This window comes from Leptodactylus fuscus, chromosome 1 (genome assembly GCF_031893055.1).
Source record: "Leptodactylus fuscus isolate aLepFus1 chromosome 1, aLepFus1.hap2, whole genome shotgun sequence".
Classification (NCBI taxonomy): domain Eukaryota; kingdom Metazoa; phylum Chordata; class Amphibia; order Anura; family Leptodactylidae; genus Leptodactylus; species Leptodactylus fuscus.
Genome location: NC_134265.1, coordinates 10,152,524 through 10,174,583, shown reverse-complemented (window position 1 = coordinate 10,174,583; position 22,060 = coordinate 10,152,524). Strand labels below are relative to the sequence as shown.

The 22,060-nt window shown below is 43.2% G+C and overlaps 3 protein-coding genes and 1 pseudogene across 3 annotated transcripts in view; 2 read left to right on the top strand and 2 right to left on the bottom strand.

Annotated features, from left to right (window-relative positions):
* LOC142189952 (uncharacterized) overlaps positions 1-4,977 on the bottom strand; it is a 67,870-nt gene extending 62,893 nt beyond the window's left edge. The window contains exons 1-5 of the mRNA XM_075262262.1: positions 4,794-4,977; positions 4,484-4,663; positions 4,282-4,405; positions 4,107-4,198; positions 3,936-4,044 (exon numbers count right to left, since the gene is read on the bottom strand). Coding sequence (XP_075118363.1) covers positions 3,936-4,044; positions 4,107-4,198; positions 4,282-4,405; positions 4,484-4,663; positions 4,794-4,955 — 667 coding nt within the window. The 5' untranslated portion in view covers positions 4,956-4,977. The remainder of the gene's footprint in view (positions 1-3,935; positions 4,045-4,106; positions 4,199-4,281; positions 4,406-4,483; positions 4,664-4,793) is intronic.
* Positions 1-22,060, top strand: part of LOC142190613 (gastrula zinc finger protein XlCGF66.1-like) — a 410,056-nt gene that overhangs the window by 29,811 nt on the left and 358,185 nt on the right. The gene's annotated exons all lie outside the window — the stretch shown is intronic.
* Positions 1-22,060, top strand: part of LOC142189797 (uncharacterized) — a 373,599-nt pseudogene that overhangs the window by 204,662 nt on the left and 146,877 nt on the right.
* The window catches only part of LOC142189984 (uncharacterized), a 373,254-nt gene that overhangs the window by 296,272 nt on the left and 54,922 nt on the right, over positions 1-22,060 (bottom strand). The window lies entirely within an intron of this gene.

Genomic DNA, 22,060 nt, shown 5'->3' with positions numbered 1-22,060 from the left:
TAGCATAAGCTTCTACACGGAAGGGCAAATCATTACCCTTTAACCATAAGGCTTCCAAATGACAGACTGAATCCATCGAGAAATGGACCCCGTGGAAGCGGCAAGCCCTTCCTAGATCTCTGTGGAAGATCAAAAATGAGTATCACAGCACCGAAGAGGATCTGCGAGAGTCTGAAAAATCGGCCGCCCGGAACAACATCCAGGCAGTGGAAGGTGCTCACAAGGGTGCTTAGGCTCCGGCCAAAAAGACGGCAAGACAATGTCCTCATTAATGAGACTAGCGGATGCCACCTAGTAAGAAGAGATGACGGAGGATGAAGACCACCCTGTCCTGTGAAGAACCAAGAAGGGAAACTGGCGCGGTAAGCTGCCAGCTCAGAGCCCTACAAAAAGAAGTGATAGCAACAAGAAGAGAAGTGGAGCTTTTCTTTAGAGGCTCAAAGAAAGAACCTGAAGTACCACAAGAATGAGGTAAAAATATTAAGGATCAACTGGAAACCGGAAGGAGGGACAGACTGCGCCATACCCTGGAATTTTTTTTTTTTTTTTTTTTTTTTTTTTTTAAACCTGAGCACGGAAAATCAGGGCCTACTGGAAGAGAAAGGAAGTGCAGATAACTGACCCTTCATATAGAAGCAAAGACCCTGATCCAACCCAGCTGAAGAACACCAGGATCCTGGGCAAGAAAAAGAAAAAGATGATAATCTATAGTTCCACGCCAGCAGACATGACTACCAACTGCAATGAAAAATCCTTGCTGACTGAAGCTCCCCGGCCTAGATTAAAAAAGAAAAAACAAGCCCAGAAAATAATACGGCCTCAACCACCACATTGTTAAAAGTAGCTAACGTAAGGGGAGGTGGAAGTTCCTTTGGAGAGCAAATCCTCCCGCAGAGGAGCAGGCCAGAAGCTGAGACTGCAAAAAGAAGAACAGGCCTTAGAACAGGAAGACATTAGCAGGAGACGGGAGGAAACACCCAGGCCCGCCTACCGCCCCATGGGCAGCCTCCAGGCTCAGGAAAGCACGGGGATGAGGCAGGGCCTAATGCGGCCTAGTGCCCAGCGAAGCTGCGGGCTCTAGTAGAGGCTGTGGCCATCGCCAGGTCCCCGACCGCACAGTTTTTGTGCTGAAAAAAGCCCCCCTCGTCTTATACTCGAGTCAAGCAAAAAAAAGGGGAAAATTTTTTTTTTGGGGGGGGGGGGTCTATGACCAGCCGCAATAGTATTATATAGAATCGCCCATAAAATAGTGAAAGAAAAAAAAAAGAAGCTTTAAAAAAAAATAAAAAATAAAGTAAATAAAAGTTCTAAATCCCTCCTTTCCCTAGAATACATATAAAAGTAGAAAATGACTGTGACACACATACACATTAGGTATCCCTGTGTCTGACAGTGCACAACCCTACGTGTGCCACAATGCATCAATGAATGGACCTTTGAACAAAAAACCTTCTCCAGTGAGATCTTTTTACACTACAGATGGTTCCTATGTTCCAGCAGGTAACTCGAACCCCATGGAATTAGGGGCCAGTAAGTTAGAGCAGTGGAAGGAGCTGGTCCAGTCTGTCAGGGGAATTTTTGAACAGCCCAGGAGGCTCCAGCAGCTCTAGTAGAATGAGCCGTGCTACCCACTAAGGAGGGGAAGAAACCCTCAAGAAGGTGAGGAAGAGCCATTTTCCCGGAGGCGCATGGGCGCCGCCATTTTGCCGGTGATCTCCGGCGCCTGGAGCAAGCTCCAGGACCGACATCACATTTCCATGACAACCAGGAGCCTTGTAAAAGCTCCCCGGCCGGTCTGCATTCACTTTCTTTTGCAGGCTGGTCTATGCAGCCTGCAAAAGAAATGATGATTTTTTGCATTGCATTAGTGATCAGACCCCTAGGGAGTCTAATAAATGCAGAGAAAAAACAAAAAATAAATAAATAAATAAAAATAAAATAAAAAAAAAAAAAAGTATTAAAAATTCAAATCACCCCCCTTTCCCTGGAGCAGATATAAAAATAGTTAAAAACTATGAAACATATACATGTTAGGTATCCCCGTGTCTGAAATCGCCCGCTCTACAAATCTATAACAAAATTTTTCCTGTTTGGCGAACGCAGTAGCGGAAAAAATAGTCAAAAGTGCCAAACCGCCGTTTTTTCACTGTTTTGATTCTGATAAAAATTTGAATAAAAAGTGATAAAAGCAATAGCATTTCCCGAAAATGGTAGAACTAAAAAGTACACCCGGCCCCGCAAAAAAAGACGCCCTATGCATCCCCGTACACTGACATATAAAAAAAATTACGGCTGTCAGAATATGGTGACTTTTAGAAAAAAAATTTTTTAACAGTTTTGGATTTTTTTTTAAGGGGATAAAATGTAAATACAACCATATAAACTTGGTATCCCTGGAACCGTACCGAAACACAGAATACACGGGACATGTCATTTTGGCTGCACAGTGAACAAAGTAAAACCGAAGCCCGTAAAAAAGTCTCAGAAATGCATTTTTTCTTCAAATTCACCCCATTCTGAATTTTTTTTCCAGTGTCCCAGTACATTCTACAGAATAATTAATGGCGGCATCATGAAGAAAAATTTGTCCCGCAAAGATTAAGACCTCACATGGCTCTGGGAGCGGAGCCATCGGCGGGAAGGGGTTAACTAATTGATTACCGTATATACTCAAGTATAAGACGAATTTTTCAGCCCAGATTTTGAGCTGAAAAAAAAACCCTCGGCTTATACTCGAGTCAGCCAAAAAAAAAAAAAAAAAAAAAAAAAAAAAGGTATCCCTGTGTCTGACAGTGCCCGGTCTACTGAATATAGGGGATCTGCAATGCTCCTGTTCCGTTGGGAAGGGGTTAATAGGAGCACTGCAGATCCCCTATATACAGCCAGGCTGAATTCCAAGTGGGGAAAGAAAAAAAAAAAAAAAAACAGTCCTCAAGCTCAGGGAATGGGCAGACAGACAACCAAAACACCCCCTCCCCTTCCCCAGCATCTACTGCACCCAAAAACACCAACCATTTTAATTTTTGAAATTTTCCAGTAGCTGCTGCATTTTCCCCCCCCTCGGCGTATACTCAAGTCAATAAGTTTTCCCAGTTTTTTTGTGGTAAAATTAGGGGCCTCGGCTTATATTCGGGTCGGCTTATACTCAAGTATTTACGGTAGTTAAGAAGTAAAACACTTCAGGGACAGAGCGGGAAATGCAAAATTATTCTAATTTGCTAGCGACCTGACCGTATATTAGTGCAGCTGAATTTCATTATCTGATGTGGGTGTAACTTTTGATCTGAGGAAGGGGTGGTGCTAGTTATTTGGCACCAATACCCCGAAACGCATCATCTGCTAACAATAAAAGTCGTTTGTCAGTTTGGGTCCAGTTGTTGCTGTCAAGGGTGTGTTGTACCCACTGGATTTTTTTTTTTTATCTGTGGAGATCTCCAGGATTCCACTAGTTACATAGTAGATGAGGTTGGATAAAGACATCAGTCCATCAAGTCCAACCTATAACCCTACAGTGTTGATCCAGGGGTTGGCAAAAAAAACCCATGAGGCTCTTACTAATTGCCCCATTTCAGGGAAAAAATTCCTTCCTGACTCCAATCTGTCAGTCAGTATAAAAACTCTGAATCGTGTCCTTAAAATCTAGAGTCCATAACCTGTTATATTTTTCTCTTCAAGAAAGGCATCCAGGCCCTCTTTGAACTTGATTGAGCGTTCAAAGAGATTTGTTCCAAGGAGAGCTGTTCTTTCCAGGTTGTGGAGACCCCTATACTTGGCTTTACAGCCCTACAAACTCTGTATCATCTCCACAAAAGGTATCACATTTATATTCATGTATTATTCGTATTTTACCTGAATTGGGGAACATCAAACAGTCTAAACAATGTCTGAATAGAATCAGTGACCCTTCTGTGCTTTATATAGTGGTGACTCCTCACCTGGGCGGGTCCCTGTAGGAATGTCCTCCTCACACTCCTCATCACCACTCACATAGGGCTCTTCCTTTATTGTTACCGCCATAACATTGTTCAGATCTTTACCCTGAAGCTGTGAAATATTGTATGTCAGCAGAAAGGAAAAGACACAGAGACTTCACAGCCCGTCTACACATCATAGGGAATATCTCCATCTACCTGATCATCATCCTGTGGAAGAAGAGGACTGGGACATCTCTCCGGTGTTGTCCTCTTACTGGATCTACCTGTAGGAAACACAGACAGGGACTGAATTCATTCTGGACATACAAATAATGGAAGTCCATGTGTATATAGTCATGTCTATTACCTGCTGATGTGAGGGGCTGGTGGTCCTCCATCATCACCTCCTTGTACAGATCCTTGTGTCCTTCTAAATACTCCCACTCCTCCATGGAGAAATAGACAGCGACATCCTGACACCTTATAGGAACCTGACAACACAATGATACAGTCATCACCCCGACCCCTCCAGTTACTGTATAATGTCCCAGCATTCCCAGCAGTGTCACCTCTCCAGTCAGCAGCTCCAGCATCTTGTTGGTGAGTTCTAGGATCTTCTGTCCATTGATCTCCTCCTGTAGCAGGGGATGAGGTGGAGGCCCCGGGATTGGGCTCAGGGTTCCTCCATATCCCTCATACACAGGAGCCCGACAGCGCCCACTAGAGGTCTTCTTCAGTACTGTGTAATCCTGGTTATGGAGAGACACATTAATAAATCTCACTACATACATGTCCAGAGTCCATCACCTCTCCAGTCATATCATCTGTTATTACTATAGATAAGAATGATGTCATGATGACATCATCAGAATCTCTCACCTCCCCAGTAAGCTGGTAGATGATCTCTAGGGTGAGATTTAATAGACTTTCCGCCATCTTGTTCCTGTCTCTTTCCATTCTTGATGGATCAATGAGGAATATTCTCTTATATAGAAGACTTGCCTCTGGCTGTGACTTCGCTTGCATGTTGTTGGCATCCATGATCCGCCTATATTCAACAAATTGCTGCTGTTGATGGTTCACCTGCTCAAGCATTTTGACAGCACTCAAGCTGTCCTGCTGCTGAACTTGTTCCTCGTGCTGTGCCTGTGATTGTTCCAGCATCTCAGCAGCTTGCTGGGACGCCAAATAATGAGTATGTTGTTGGCGTTGATGATCCGCCTGCTCCGGCGTTTCAACTGTACTAAGAGCCGCTTGAAGCTTAGTTTGCTCAATCCTCCTCAACTTCGCTTGAGAACTCTGTCTTCTGGCTACCTTCATAGCTCTTGCTTTTTTTGAATTTTGCGACAAATTAGATTTTCTTCTTCTCGGCATGTTTAAAATTGGGAAACTGCAAATTTGGATCTCAGTATCTCAGCACGCTGCCTAGAGAACACAGAACATTTATGAATATGCAGAAGCTTGGACAGAATGGACTCAGTTTTATCTGTGTGTTTACACAGATAACAAACCAGGCTTTATCAGCAATCTGCAATTAGATGAGATCCTGCCGGCAAGAGTAGTTTAATACAGTATGTGAACATTAATAAAAGTTGTGAAGCCATGTCATTTACTGGGATAAAAAGTAGCCTGTGTGTTAGTCCAGGTAACAAACTATGTACGTGCCAAATTTCATCCAAATCCGTTCAGCCGTCTTTATGTGATTAAGTAACAAACATAAAAACATCCAAACACACAAACTTTCACATTTATAATATTAGTAAGATACTGAGAGGATTCTATATTGTAGGAACCTGAATGGAGAGAAGATGAGACAATGTAATCACTACACGGAATCCCATGGAATAAATAGAAGAGTTGAGTCCCATTATTATCACCACCTCCTACTTCTGACGTCGGCAGCGTGTAGCTCAGGAAGGGAGTGACTTGTTGTGGGCCGGCTTGGTGGGTATATAAGGTGTGTGATAGGCTGAACAGAATCTCATTGTTATCATGGATAATGGGGGTGATTTAAGAAAAGGGATTGGCTGTCAAGCCAAGGGTGACAGTATTTCTCCAACAGTGCACGTTGTGAACACAAGCGTCGCAGCCAAAGACATGACAATGTTTTAGCTGAGGAGTATAGGTCCATTTGGGATGTGTTCATACTGAGATACACTCCGCCTCCTCTGCCAGTGCCACAGTGACAAGTACCCGGAGAACGAGCAGCATCAGCAGCCAGTACAGTATCAGGAACATGAGGAACCAGAAGTGTTTCACCTCGCCAACACCAACCAGACCCACAACAGGCAACAGACACCCACCGGCTGCACCAGCAGGTACAGACATAACTAGATGGTTCCTATGTTCCAGCAGATAACTCTGACCCCATGGAATTCTGGGCCAATAGGTTAGAGCAGTGGAAGGAGCCAGCCCAGTCTGCCATGGGAGTTTTGTTTTTGTGTTTTTTTAAATGTAGATTGTGTATAGGGATCACAATGTACTTTTTTTTTTTCTCATTTTAAAGAGGACCTTTCACCGATTTGGGCACAGGCAGTTCTATATACTGCTGGAAAGTTGACAGTGCGCTGAATTCAGCGCACTGTCAGCTTTCCCGATCTGTGCCCCGGGTAAAGCGTCATTGGTCTGTCAGGGATGCCCTTCTTCACAGCAGCGCCTATCGCGCTGTACAGTGTGAGCGGGGAGGAATGCCCTCTCCCCTCCTGATAATACTCGTCTATGGACGAGCTGTGTGAGCACAGATCGGGAAAGCCGACAGTGCGCTGAATTTACACCGTGTGCTATGTGCGCCGTATGTTTTGTCTCTCTTTTTGTCCTTTGAAAATTGGGAGGTATATGTATAAATATACTGTCTCTGGTGAGGACCTGGCTGTATACATATATATATATATATATATATATATATATATATATATATTTATTATCACTGAGAGGACCGTGAACTCAGCTCCTGCTTTAACGCTGTGGCCCGGCTTTGGCGTGTGTAGGCGCGATGTGATGAAGTCGTCATGCCTACAACTATGTGAATGGAGTGAGAGCGTGGAGAGAGGAGCGGCGGGGTAGCGATGGAAGGTAAGTGTAAGTGTTTGTTTTGTATTAAATATTAAGGTGGAACATAATGAAGGGGGCCCATGAAACTGGGGGGCAAATGAAGGGGAGGGGGGGGATGACATGACACTGGAGAAGATGAAGGGGGTGGGGAGACAACGGCATGACACTGGGGCAGATGGGGGGAGGTGAAACAGCATGACACTGGGGCAGAGACGGGGGACATGAAACTGTGGGCAGATGAAGGGGGAAAACGGCATGAAACTGGGGACAGAGATGGAGGGGGGACATGAAACTAGTGGCAGATGAAGGGTGTATATGAAACTGGGGGAGAGATGGAGGAGGGCATATAATTTATGGGTGACTGTAGGAGGATTATACTGTGTGGGAGCACATGATAAATAAATGAGAATGGGCGGAGTCAACATAAGTGGGCAGATCCAAATTTGCCACATTTTGCCCCTCTTTCTACTCTTTAAAAGATTGGGAGGTATGGCGTTGGTGACGCCACACTCCTGCGTGATGTCACTCGCTTCATCAGCGACGCACAGTGTCTCACCTCCCCCACCTCCTTTCCAAGGGGGCCCACTGAGGCTCTGTCGCTCAAGGGCCCATAAAAACCTGGAGCCGGCTATATATATATATATATATATATATATATATATATATATATATATATATATATATATAATCACTGGTGAGGACCTGGCTGTATACATATATATACTATGACTGGAGTAGAAGATTTAGCCACTTCACTGTGAGCTGCTGACTACTGCCTCAGCTAAGGACCCGACCACTAGGGGGCAAAAAGGTCGTGAGCAGTAAAAAATAGAAAATAGATGAGAGTGAGCGGCTAATCCTGTACCTGGTAACGAGCATAAGGAGGACATTATAGTGTGCAGGGACCACAGGGACCGCAGGGAGGAACACTGAATGTATGAGAAGGGCTGAGAGCGAGCACTTACCTACTTCCGTACAACAGCCGTCTGCTCACAGGACCTGTGATGATGTCATAGGCGTGGGAGGAGCCAAAGAGTCACATGACCAGGTCCTGCCGTTATCGCTTCATCTGTGCAGAATATATTAAACCCTATTGAACTAAAGACCTGTGAGATGTCAGGTGTGTGGGAGGAGTCACATAATCACATGACCAGACATTAGAGTCGCTCCTCCCCCTATAACTCGGCTCCAGTCTCCTCACTAGTGGCCGCTCTAGATTGGAGTTGCTGGAGGGAGAAGCTGCTGGAACCAACTGCAATGTAGACTGTTCAGTACTGAGGTGACTAGAATGGAGAGATTACAGGAGCTGCCCCAGAAAGCCCCAATCTATTCCCCTCAGTACAGGAGCAGCCAGAGGGGAGTCTATAGGGAGGGGCGGTATATATGTATATGTGTGTGTATAAGTGTATATATATATATACATATATATACTGTATATGTGATTAGCGATAGGAGGAGAGGGAAACACAATCCTGGACATATATACACATGGCACTCATATACTATTAGAGATGAGCGAACACTAAAATGTTCGAGGTTCGAAATTCGATTCGAACAGCCGCTCACTGTTCGAGTGTTCGAATGGGTTTCGAACCCCATTATAGTCTATGGGGAACATAAACTCGTTAAGGGGGAAACCCAAATTCGTGTCTGGAGGGTCACCAAGTCCACTATGACACCCCAGGAAATGATACCAACACCCTGGAATGACACTGGGACAGCAGGGGAAGCATGTCTGGGGGCATAAAAGTCACTTTATTTCATGGAAATCCCTGTCAGTTTGCGATTTTCGCAAGCTAACTTTTCCCCATAGAAATGCATTGGCCAGTGCTGATTGGCCAGAGTACGGAACTCGACCAATCAGCGCTGGCTCTGCTGGAGGAGGCGGAGTCTAAGATCGCTCCACACCAGTCTCCATTCAGGTCCGACCTTAGACTCCGCCTCCTCCGGCAGAGCCAGCGCTGATTGGCCGAAGGCTGGCCAATGCATTCCTATGCGAATGCAGACTTAGCAGTGCTGAGTCAGTTTTGCTCAACTACACATCTGATGCACACTCGGCACTGCTACATCAGATGTAGCAATCTGATGTAGCAGAGCCGAGGGTGCACTAGAACCCCTGTGCAAACTCAGTTCACGCTAATAGAATGCATTGGCCAGCGCTGATTGGCCAATGCATTCTATTAGCCCGATGAAGTAGAGCTGAATGTGTGTGCTAAGCACACACATTCAGCACTGCTTCATCAAGCCAATACAATGCATTAGCCAGTGCTGATTGGCCAGAGTACGGAATTCGGCCAATCAGCGCTGGCTCTGCCGGAGGAGGCGGAGTCTAAGGTCGGACCTGAATGGAGACTGGTGTGGAGCGATCTTAGACTCCGCCTCCTCCAGCAGAGCCAGCGCTGATTGGTCGAGTTCCGTACTCTGGCCAATCAGCGCTGGCCAATGCATTCTATTAGCCCGATGAAGTAGAGCTGAATGTGTGTGCTTAGCACACACATTCAGCTCTACTTCATCAGGCTAATAGAATACATTGGCCAATCAGCGCTGGCCAATGCATTCTATTAGCTTGATGAAGCAGAGTGTGCACAAGGGTTCAAGCGCACCCTCGGCTCTGATGTAGCAGAGCTGAGGGTGCACAAGGGTTCAAGTGCACCCTCGGCTCTCCTACATCAGAGCCGAGGGTGCGCTTGAACCCTTGTGCAGCCTCGGCTCTGCTACATCAGAGCCGAGGGTGCGCTTGAACCCTTGTGCACACTCTGCTTCATCAAGCTAATAGAATGCATTGGCCAGCACTGATTGGCCAGAGTACGGAATTCGGCCAATCAGCGCTGGCCAATGCATCCCTATGGGAAAAAGTTTATCTCACAAAAATCACAATTACACACCCGATAGAGCCCCAAAAAGTTATTTTTAATAACATTCCCCCCTAAATAAAGGTTATCCCTAGCTATCCCTGCCTGTACAGCTATCCCTGTCTCATAGTCACAAAGTTCACATTCTCATATGACCCGGATTTGAAATCCACTATTCGTCTAAAATGGAGGTCACCTGATTTCGGCAGCCAATGACTTTTTCCAATTTTTTTCAATGCCCCCAGTGTCGTAGTTCCTGTCCCACCTCCCCTGCGCTGTTATTGGTGCAAAAAAGGCGCCAGGGAAGGTGGGAGGGGAATCGAATTTTGGCGCACTTTACCACGTGGTGTTCGATTCGATTCGAACATGGCGAACACCCTGATATCCGATCGAACATGTGTTCGATAGAACACTGTTCGCTCATCTCTATATACTATAGATATATATATATATATATATATATATATATATGTGCATATAATTTATGAGTGCCATACAGTTATATAATTTGCATCAGACCAGTTCTGAGACATTGCCTTCATATGATAGGTGATTCCTCAGGCAAGCCCGACAGGAGGCGAAGCAACATACTGGTATTCTGTGCAAGACAGTTTGTATTACACTTGAGAAAGGGCAGGTGCCCGGAATGCGTTGTGTTTAACCCCTTCCCGCCGATGGCATTTTTTGATTTTCGTTTTTTGTTTTTGACTCCCCTCCTTCTAAACCCCATAACTTTTTTATTTCTCCGCTCCCAGAGCCATATGAGGTCTTAATTTTTTCGGGACAAATTTTTCTTCATGATGCCACCATTAATTATTCTATATAATGTACTGGAAAGCAGGAAAAAAATTCAGAATGGGGTGGATTTGAAGAAAAAATGCATTTCTGCGACTTTCTTACGGGCTTTGGTTTTACGGCGTTCACTGTGCAGCCAAAATGTCATGTCCCCTATATTGTGTGTTTCGGTACGGTTCCAGGGATACCAAATTTATATGGTTTTATCTACATTTTGACCCTTAAAAAAAATTCCAAAACTGTGTTAAAAATTTTTTTTTCTAAAAGTCGCCATATTCCGACGGCCGTAACTTTTTTATACGTAAGTGTGCGGGGATGCATAGGGCGTCTTTTTTTGCGGGGCCGGGTGTACTTTTTAGTTCTACCATTTTCAGGAAATATTATTGCTTTGATCACTTTTTATTCAAATTTTTATCAGAATCAAAACAGTGAAAAAACGGCGGTTTGGCACTTTCGACTATTTTTCCCGCTACGGCGTTTACTGAACAGGAAAAATATTTTTATAGTTTTGTAGAGCGGGCGATTTCGGACGTGGGGATACCTAACATGTATATGTTTCACAGTTTTTAACTACTTTTATATGTGTTCTAGGGAAAGGGGGGTGATTTGAACTTTTAATTCTTTTTATATTTTTTTTTAACTTTTTATTTATTTTTTTTTGCATTTATTAGACCCCCTAGGGGTGTTGAACCCCAGGGGGTCTGATCACTAATGCAATGCATTACAATTCTAATGCATTGCAAAAAAGCATCCTTTCTTTTGCAGGCTGCATAGACCAGCCTGCAAAAGAAAGGATTTGCAGACAAGCCTGGGAGCCTGTACAAGGCTCCCAGCTGTCATGTCAACGGGACGTCAGCCCTGGAGCATGCTCCAGGAGCCGGCGATCCCGGCCAAAATGGCGGCGGCGCCGCCGGGAAAGTGGTGCCTCCGGCATAAACTGTTCAAGACACTTTGGTGTGCGCGCTTCCTCCCTACCCCTCCACTCCTGTCAAGCGTACCTGAGGAATCACCTATCATTGCATCAAGGTAAAGAGCTGCTGCTATAACACCTGTACAATAGGTAAGAGACCGATCACATATCATCACCAAGAGTGTTTGTATTTACTGCACTATATTGGCACTCAGTGTTTCTCTCATTTTAACTTTTTACGTTGTCTGGATATGGTCTGTACAGGGCGGTGTCGCCGCGGCCTGGCCTATTTATTATAGCTCGCGTCACTTTCTCGTTGTAAGTGATAATGGAAATATATGGCAATTAATAACTAACACAAAATTTAATTCTGACGTATCGCTGTGTACCTGATTTATAAGTATATAGTTACTGCAGGTAGGTTCATGGTCTGGGTATATTCTGTAGTTACTATAGGTAGATTCATGGTCTCGGTATATTCTGTAGTTGCTATAGGTAGGTCCATGGTCTGGGTGTATTCTGTAGTTACTATAGGTAGGTCCATGGTCTGGGTGTATTCTGTAGTTACTATAGGTAGGTCCATGGTCTGGGTGTATTCTGTAGTTACTATAGGTAGGTCCATGGTCTCGTTATATTCTGTAGTTACTATAGGTAGGTCCATGGTCTGGGTGTACTCTGTAGTTACTATAGGTAGGTCCATGGTCTGGGTGTATTCTGTAGTTACTATAGGTAGGTCCATGGTCTCGGTATATTCTGTAGTTACTATAGGTAGGTCCATGGTCTGGGTGTATTCTGTAGTTACTATAGGTAGGTCCATGGTCTCGGTATATTCTGTAGTTACTATAGGTAGGTTCATGGTCTGGGTGTACTCTGTAGTTACTATAGGTAGGTCCATGGTCTCGGTATATTCTGTAGTTACTATAGGTAGGTTCATGGTCTGGGTGTATTCTGTAGTTACTATAGGTAGGTTCATGGTCTGGGTGTATTCTGTAGTTACTATAGGTAGGTCTGGGTGTATTCTGTAGTTACTATAGGTAGGTCCATGGTCTGGATGTATTCTGTAGTTACTATAGGTAGGTCCATGGTCTCAGTGTATTCTGTAGTTACTATAGGTAGGTCCATGGTCTGGATGTATTCTGTAGTTACTATAGGTAGGTTCATGGTCTGGGTGTATTCTGTAGTTACTATAGGTAGGTTCATGGTCTGGGTGTATTCTGTAGTTACTATAGGTAGGTCCATGGTCTGGGTGTATTCTGTAGTTACTATAGGTAGGTCCATGGTCTCGGTGTACTCTGTAGTTACTATAGGTAGGTTCATGGTCTGGGTGTATTCTGTAGTTACTATAGGTAGGTCCATGGTCTCGGTATATTCTGTAGTTACTATAGGTAGGTTCATGGTCTGGGTGTATTCTGTAGTTACTATAGGTAGGTTCATGGTCTGGGTGTATTCTGTAGTTACTATAGGTAGGTCCATGGTCTCGGTATATTCTGTAGTTACTATAGGTAGGTTCATGGTCTGGGTGTATTCTGTAGTTACTATAGGTAGGTTCATGGTCTGGGTGTATTCTGTAGTTACTATAGGTAGGTCCGTGGTCTGGGTGTATTCTGTAGTTACTATAGGTAGGTCCATGGTCTCGGTGTACTCTGTAGTTACTATAGGTAGGTTCATGGTCTGGGTGTATTCTGTAGTTACTATAGGTAGGTCCATGGTCTCGGTATATTCTGTAGTTACTATAGGTAGGTCCATGGTCTGGGTGTATTCTGTAGTTACTATAGGTAGGTTCATGGTCTGGGTGTACTCTGTAGTTACTATAGGTAGGTCCATGGTCTCGGTATATTCTGTAGTTACTATAGGTAGGTTCATGGTCTGGGTGTACTCTGTAGTTACTATAGGTAGGTCCATGGTCTCGTTATATTCTGTAGTTACTATAGGTAGGTTCATGGTCTGGGTGTATTCTGTAGTTACTATAGGTAGGTCCATGGTCTGGGTGTATTCTGTAGTTACTATAGGTAGGTCCATGGTCTCGGTATATTCTGTAGTTACTATAGGTAGGTTCATGGTCTGGGTGTATTCTGTAGTTACTATAGGTAGGTCCATGGTCTGGGTGTATTCTGTAGTTACTATAGGTAGGTCTGGGTGTATTCTGTAGTTACTATAGGTAGGTCCATGGTCTGGATGTATTCTGTAGTTACTATAGGTAGGTCCATGGTCTCGGTATATTCTGTAGTTACTATAGGTAGGTCCATGGTCTGGATGTATTCTGTAGTTACTATAGGTAGGTTCATGGTCTGGGTGTATTCTGTAGTTACTATAGGTAGGTTCATGGTCTGGGTGTATTCTGTAGTTACTATAGGTAGGTCCATGGTCTGGGTGTATTCTGTAGTTACTATAGGTAGGTCCATGGTCTCGGTGTACTCTGTAGTTACTATAGGTAGGTTCATGGTCTGGGTGTATTCTGTAGTTACTATAGGTAGGTCCATGGTCTCGGTATATTCTGTAGTTACTATAGGTAGGTTCATGGTCTGGGTGTATTCTGTAGTTACTATAGGTAGGTTCATGGTCTGGGTGTATTCTGTAGTTACTATAGGTAGGTCCATGGTCTCGGTATATTCTGTAGTTACTATAGGTAGGTTCATGGTCTGGGTGTATTCTGTAGTTACTATAGGTAGGTTCATGGTCTGGGTGTATTCTGTAGTTACTATAGGTAGGTCCGTGGTCTGGGTGTATTCTGTAGTTACTATAGGTAGGTCCATGGTCTCGGTGTACTCTGTAGTTACTATAGGTAGGTTCATGGTCTGGGTGTATTCTGTAGTTACTATAGGTAGGTCCATGGTCTCGGTATATTCTGTAGTTACTATAGGTAGGTCCATGGTCTGGGTGTATTCTGTAGTTACTATAGGTAGGTTCATGGTCTGGGTGTATTCTGTAGTTACTATAGGTAGGTCCATGGTCTCGGTATATTCTGTAGTTACTATAGGTAGGTTCATGGTCTGGGTGTACTCTGTAGTTACTATAGGTAGGTCCATGGTCTCGTTATATTCTGTAGTTACTATAGGTAGGTTCATGGTCTGGGTGTATTCTGTAGTTACTATAGGTAGGTCCATGGTCTGGGTGTATTCTGTAGTTACTATAGGTAGGTCCATGGTCTCGGTATATTCTGTAGTTACTATAGGTAGGTTCATGGTCTGGGTGTATTCTGTAGTTACTATAGGTAGGTCCATGGTCTGGGTGTATTCTGTAGTTACTATAGGTAGGTCCATGGTCTCGGTATATTCTGTAGTTACTATAGGTAGGTTCATGGTCTGGGTGTACTCTGTAGTTACTATAGGTAGGTCCATGGTCTGGGTGTACTCTGTAGTTACTATAGGTAGGTTCATGGTCTGGGTGTATTCTGTAGTTACTATAGGTAGGTCCATGGTCTGGGTATACTCTGTAGTTACTATAGGTAGGTCCATGGTCTGGGTGTATTCTGTAGTTACTATAGGTAGGTCCATGGTCTGGGTGTATTCTGTAGTTACTATAGGTAGGTCCATGGTCTGGGTGTATTCTGTAGTTACTATAGGTAGGTCCATGGTCTCGGTGTATTCTGTAGTTACTATAGGTAGGTCCATGGTCTGGGTGTATTCTGTAGTTACTATAGGTAGGTCCATGGTCTGGGTGTATTCTGTAGTTACTATAGGTAGGTCCATGGTCTCGGTGTATTCTGTAGTTACTATAGGTAGGTCCATGGTCTCGGTGTATTCTGTAGTTACTATAGGTAGGTCCATGGTCTCGGTGTATTCTGTAGTTACTATAGGTAGGTCCATGGTCTCGGTATATTCTGTAGTTACTATAGGTAGGTCCATGGTCTCGGTATATTCTGTAGTTACTATAGGTATTTTCATGGTCTGGGTGTATTTTGTAGTTACTATAGGTAGGTTCATGGTCTGGGTGTATTCTGTAGTTACTACAGGTAGGTCCATGGTCTGGGTGTATTCTGTAGTTACTATAGGTAGGTCCATGGTCTGGATGTATTCTGTAGTTACTATAGGTAGGTCCATGGTCTGGATGTATTCTGTACTTACTATTGGTAGGTTAAGAACTCCAAGCACCTCAACGACAACAACAACAGGTACAAGAAAAATAAAAATCGGCGGGGCGGAAGGAAACATCAAAAAAGATCAGGTTTACAAAACACGGAGCTTCAACAAGCCATAACTGGACACACTAGTGACACCACGGATACATTGGACAATACCTCGAACGCACATAATAAAAAAATTAATTTTGCATCTAGTTATGATTCCAGTGTCCTTAACCTATCCTCTTCTACCTATTCTAAGTAAGGGTTTGAATTTTGTGCCATCACAGCAATTTCTACATCTGGGTAACAGAAATGTAAAAAACATATATAGTATGGGAGGAATAGAACTAAGTGATAGCATAGGGGAAAAGGACTTGGGCATAATAGTAGATCACAAATTCAACATGAGCCAACAGTGCGGTGCTGCTGCCAAAAAGGCTAATAAAATTCTGGGATGTATTAAGACAAGCATTGAATCTAGATCAAGAGAGGTCATTATTCCGCTGTACTCTTCCCTGGTTAGGCCACACCTGGAATACTGTGTACAGTTCTGGGCGCCTCAATTCAAGAAAGATATCGATATATTGGAGCAAGTCCAGAGAAGAGCAACCAAAATGGTGGAAGGTCTGCAAACCATGTCCTATGAGGAGCGGATAAAAGAATTGGGATTGTTTAGTTTGCAGAAGAGAAGGCTGAGGGGAGATTTAATAGCAGTCTACAAATATCTGAAAGGTAGTCACAGTGCAGAGGGATCTCCCCTATTCTCATTAGCACAAGGAAGTACAAGAAGCAATGGGATGAAACTAAAGGGAAAGAGATACAGATTAGACATTAGGAAAAACTTTCTGACAGTGAGGGTAGTGAGAGAGTGGAATAGGCTGCCACGGGAGGTGGTGGGCGCTCCATCAATGGAAATCTTCAAGCGGAATCTGGATAAACATTTTTTTTTTTTTTTTCTTATAGTAGAGTTGGAAGGGACCTCAAGGGCCATCGGGTCCAACCCCCTGCGAGTGCAGGTTTTCCTAAATCATCCCAGCTATATGTTTATCCAGATTCTGCTTGAAGATTTCCATTGATGGAGCGCCCACCACCTCCCGTGGCAGCCTATTCCACTCTCTCACTACCCTCACTGTCAGAAAGTTTTTCCTAATGTCTAATCTGTATCTCTTTCCCTTTAGTTTCATCCCATTTTCATTTTCAAATATAGCTGGGATGATTTAGGAAAACCTGCACTCGCAGGGGGTTGGACCCGATGGCCCTTGAGGTCCCTTCCAACTCTACCAAAAGAAAAAAATTTAATATGTTTGACACCTTACTAGATGTCAACAAGTTTGTGAGAGCCCTTACTGTCAAGAGACACTTTCACAATAATGAAATATCGGAGTCCATCACAGATAGTTTACCTGAGACAATACCAAATGAATATGACAGCCTGACTTTCAAAGAACAGGTATGTCTGGCAAACCTAAAATCCTTAGAAACCATCTCAACTGAAAATCGATATCTCAGTAGAAAAAAAGTTAACATCAGAAATCCTGATTATTACTAGGGTTGAGCCGATCTTGAGATTTCAAGATCGATTTTAAAATCCGATTTCCGATCGTTTTCCAGCCGATCTCGATCGTGAAATTTGCTCGATCGCCGATCGGAATCCGATCTTTTCCGATCCCGATCTTTCAACCCTAATTATTACCCATTATCTGCAAGGGTTCCAGCATTAGACCACTTTCAGACTGCTGTCGAAAGTTATCTGATCAAATTACACCACACCTCGGCAGATAAAAGATCACAGAATTTAACTAAACAAGAAAACGATAGTCTCAAATTTTTACAACAATGGGATGACATAGTCATACGCATAGCTGACAAATGGGGGAAGGTGGTCATCATGAACAGCACAGATTACAACAGTAGTGCTTTAACCATCTTACAGGACACCAATACATACAAAAAATTAAGCGGTGATCCAACTAATATCTTCTCTAATAAACGTTTTCATCTACTTCAAGAGGGAGTCAGTTTAGGCATATTTACTGAAAAAGAATTTGATTACCTCTATGTACGGGAACCAATAATACCTATATTCCATGGCCTCCCGAAGATACATAAAGACACCCTCCCTCCTCCCCTGAGACCGATAATCTCAGGGATTGGCTCGCTCCATGAACGAATATGCATGAGGGTTGACACTATACTACAACCTCTAGTCACACGAGTCCCAGGGTACATAAAGGACACCAAAGATCTTTTACGTATTTTTGACAGGTTTTCCTGGGAAGAAAATTACAAATGGTTGTCCTATGATGTTGTTTCTTTATACTCAAGGATACCACACCACATAGCTGTAGAGGCGCTCTCATATCACTTATACACATATTCACACTACACAGAGGAGTTCTGTGAGTTCATCATTGAAGTGGTTAACTATTTATTAAAACATAACTTTATGTTTAATGGAGAACACTACCTACAGCTATGTGGGGTGCCTATGGGTGCGCGTTTTTCACCCTCCCTTGCAAATTTAACGATGGCATGGTGGGAGGAATTCTACATTTTTCCCCCAGCAACCCATGTTTGGATCAGATACAATATTATGGCCGTTATATTGATGATATTTTGATTGTGTGGTCAGGGGAAGTGCTGAGAACCTATTCCTTCACTGACTATCTCAACAATATGGGGGCGTTCACACTGCCGTCGGTGTCCGACATGTAGTGTCCGCTCCTAGTGTCCGCTCAAAATCTGTCACGGACATTAGGAGCGGACACTAGCTGTGTCCGTGACACCTGTCATTCATCTCAATGGGCATCGGGTGCGTTCTTTTGCACTCCGTGCCCGTCCTTCCCTGTCCGCAGGTGAAGATGTCCGACTTCTCAAGCGGACAGAAAAACCCTGCATGCAAAATCATCAAAAAGAATCTATACATTCTATACCAAGACACGACATTAGGTAACATCTTAGATGGAGGATGTCATTATATTGCCAGAAGGGGAATGTCTGTCGGCAATTACGTGTCTCCCAGTTATTTTAGAAGCAGATCACAACCTACAGAAATTTTTCCAATCAGATCAAGCATCACGGGTTCATACCACTGTGGACAAACTAGATGTAACATCTGCAGATTCATGAAAAAAATAAGAACCTTTTCCAACACGGAGGGTAATAAAACTTTTAGGATTGGATCCTTCATCAATTGTAATACAGACCACATCGTATATACATTGTAAGTTGTGAAGAATGTAGGAAATACTATGTGGGATGTACCACTAGAAAACTCAAAGTGAGATTAGCAGAACATCTATACCACAGTAGCAATTTGGATATTATACATTGCTCAGGGGCATCTAAGCATTTTCGGGAAATACTTGGAGGGGACAGTACCACCTTCAAAGCATACGGGATAGAGAGGGTTAACTAACCAGTCAGAGGGGGAAATTGGCAGAAAAAACTTTTACGTAGAGAAGCCTATTGGATTTTCATGCTCAAAACTAGATTCCCCCACGGTATGAACTTCCGTACTGACTTACAGTAGCTTTTATTTATTAACTGTACTAACTGCAACAATTCATCCTATATTCCCATAGTATTTATGCATCAATTATACATTTCAAATATTTATTATTTTTCTATAATAAAAAATATATATTTACAATTTTTTTTATAAAAAAAAAATTCCCATTTTTTATTTTTTCAATTTTTTTTTCTCCTTTTTTCTTTCCAGTATGATGCTCATGCAATTCTTAAAGTAGTTATACTTACCTTATTCTCCTGGAGCATCATACACAAATCACACTTTCATGTTCCAGTACGGTGTCCAGCTCAGTGTATTATTTCTTCCCAGTATAATACGTACTCTATCCTCCTGGTGCATCATGCACCATAGAAAGGGATGTTGTCATTACGTTTCTTCAGTATGGTGCCACAACTATGTAATGAAGATGTTACATCTCTTGGTCATGTCAAGTTTTATTTATGTCACTACAAATGATGATTTATTTATTTCCCTTAACCTGTTTGAATTATTTTTGACTATAATCAGCCGACTTTGTCTGCTTTCGTTCCTGCTTCACTTGCATCTTATTGCATGTATCACACATGTTGCGTAATTAATTAACTTCCTGTCTATGTGCAGATGGGAGGGGCCTGGATTTTACATGTGTCTCTTTTATTTTTATATAAGAGTGCAGCATATTACAGCTCTGTATGCCATGAGTAAGGATCTATCCCGACACCCGTAGGCTTCTGCTACTCCTATTGCTGTACACAGATTTTTTAATGTAGTAACTACGCGTCAATAAAAGTTAAGTTTTATTTTATATGGATACCTGACTGCAGTGCTGGATTTTCTTCAAATTTGCTTCCAGGTAATAGACATGAGCTAGAGATGAGCGAGTACTGTTCGGATCAGCCGATCCAAACAGCACGCACGCATTGAAATGAATGGACGTAGCCAGCATGCGGGGGGTTAAGCGGCCGGCCGGCGTCAAAGCGGAAGTACCAGGTGCTTCCATTCATTTCAATGCGTGCGTGCTGTTCGGATCGGCTGATCCGAACAGTACTCGCTCATCTCTAGACATGACTATATACACATGGACTTCCATTATTTGTATGTACAGAATGAATTCAGCCCCTGTCTGTGTTTCCTACAGGTAGATCCAGTAAGAGGACAACACCGGAGAGATGTCCCAGTCCTCTTCTTCCACAGGATGATGATCAGGTAGATGGAGATATTCCCTATGATGTGTAGACGGGCTGTGACGTCCTTGTGGTCAGTCTTGTTGTATCCAGCAGTATTACATGGTTATATACATGGGCGGTGTCATTGAGCCGCCATCTAATATGTTTATCCGGCTCCTCACAGACCTGCAGCTACTGTCAGGACATCTTTCATCTTCATGCGGATTGTTATAGTAGTTCAGTTCTTACCAGGTAGATAGTATACTTAGATTATCACCGATGAGACCTTCGGTGGTTATCTGATCAGAGCTCTGCGAAAGTTCCGTTTATTTTATAAGCTCATATACACAAGTACATCAGTCAAATTAACGCTGGGTTCACACCAGCGCCCAAACTCCGTTCTGAGCTTTCCGTCCTCTGCATGCAGAACGTCTTCGACGGAAACCTGTCAGACCGGGTCCAGCCGTGAGCACCGGTGAGCGTTTTATTCTCTCACCCGCAAAACCATTTTTTTCTTTAAACCGGACACAAAGTTCTGCATGTCCGACTGTGTCCGGTTTTAAAAAAAATGGTTTTGTGGCGGAGAGCATAAAACGCTCACGGCCGGACACTTTTCAAACCCATTCAAATGAATGGGTTTGAAAGATGCCTGCAGGTTTCCGTATCCTGCCCAGTTTTGTGCATGAAACGGAAACCTGCATAACGGAGTGCTGGGCGCAGATGTGAACGAGCCCCTAGCTGCACAAATAACAATTCTGAGAAAATACATGTCTTTTCCAAGAAAAATCCTTTCCAGAAGTGTCTCATGACGAAATTCCTCAAAATGCTTATGGTTAGTTGTCAAAACAGATTACATTGTATGAAAATGATAATATCCTAATAACATCTGGTTCCTAAATAGGACATGGTCCAAGATTACAAACTGGACAAGAATGTCTGGTATATCACGTATCATTTTTGAGCAAAATTAAGGTTCGTATAAAGGTGACCATCATGTTGCAATGTTACATAATCACGATCAAATGGAGACAGAGACCTTTTTCATATGAGAATATAAGTACATATATAAGAAAGAGAGATTCACTCTGAGAATACGCTCAGCTCATTCTGAACGTAAAACACATTCAGAATGAGCGCGTACAAAGCAGATCCCATTCATTTCTATGGGAGCTGGCATACATGCGCTCCCCATTGAAATGAATGCGCTGCTTTTTTCCCTATTGCTTTCAATGTGATACGCGCGTATGCCGGCTCTCATAGAAATGAATGGAATCTGCTTTGTACTCGCTCATTCTGAACATGTTTTACGTTCAGAATGAGCTGAGCGTATCCTCAGTGTGAATGCACCCTAACAATTGCATCATTAATGCCATGGTGCTGTACATTATTATTTGAGATGAGCGAGTACTGTTCGGATCAGCCAATCCGAACAGCACGCTCGCATGGAAATGAATGGACGTAGCCGACACGCGGGGGGTTAAGCGGCCGGCCGCCGTCAAAGCGGAAGTACCAGGTGCATCCATTCATTTCTATGGAGCGTGCTGTTCAGATCGGCTGATCTGAACAGTACTCGCTCATCTCTAATTATTATATTAATTCTATGGTGCTGTACATTATTATATTAATTCCATGGTGCTGTACATTATTATATTAATTCCATGGTGCTGTACATTATTATATTAATTCTATGGTGCTCTGTACATTATTATATTAATTCCATGGTGCTGTACATTATTATATTAATCCCATGGTGCTGTACATTATTATATTAATCCCATGGTGCTCTGTACATTATTAT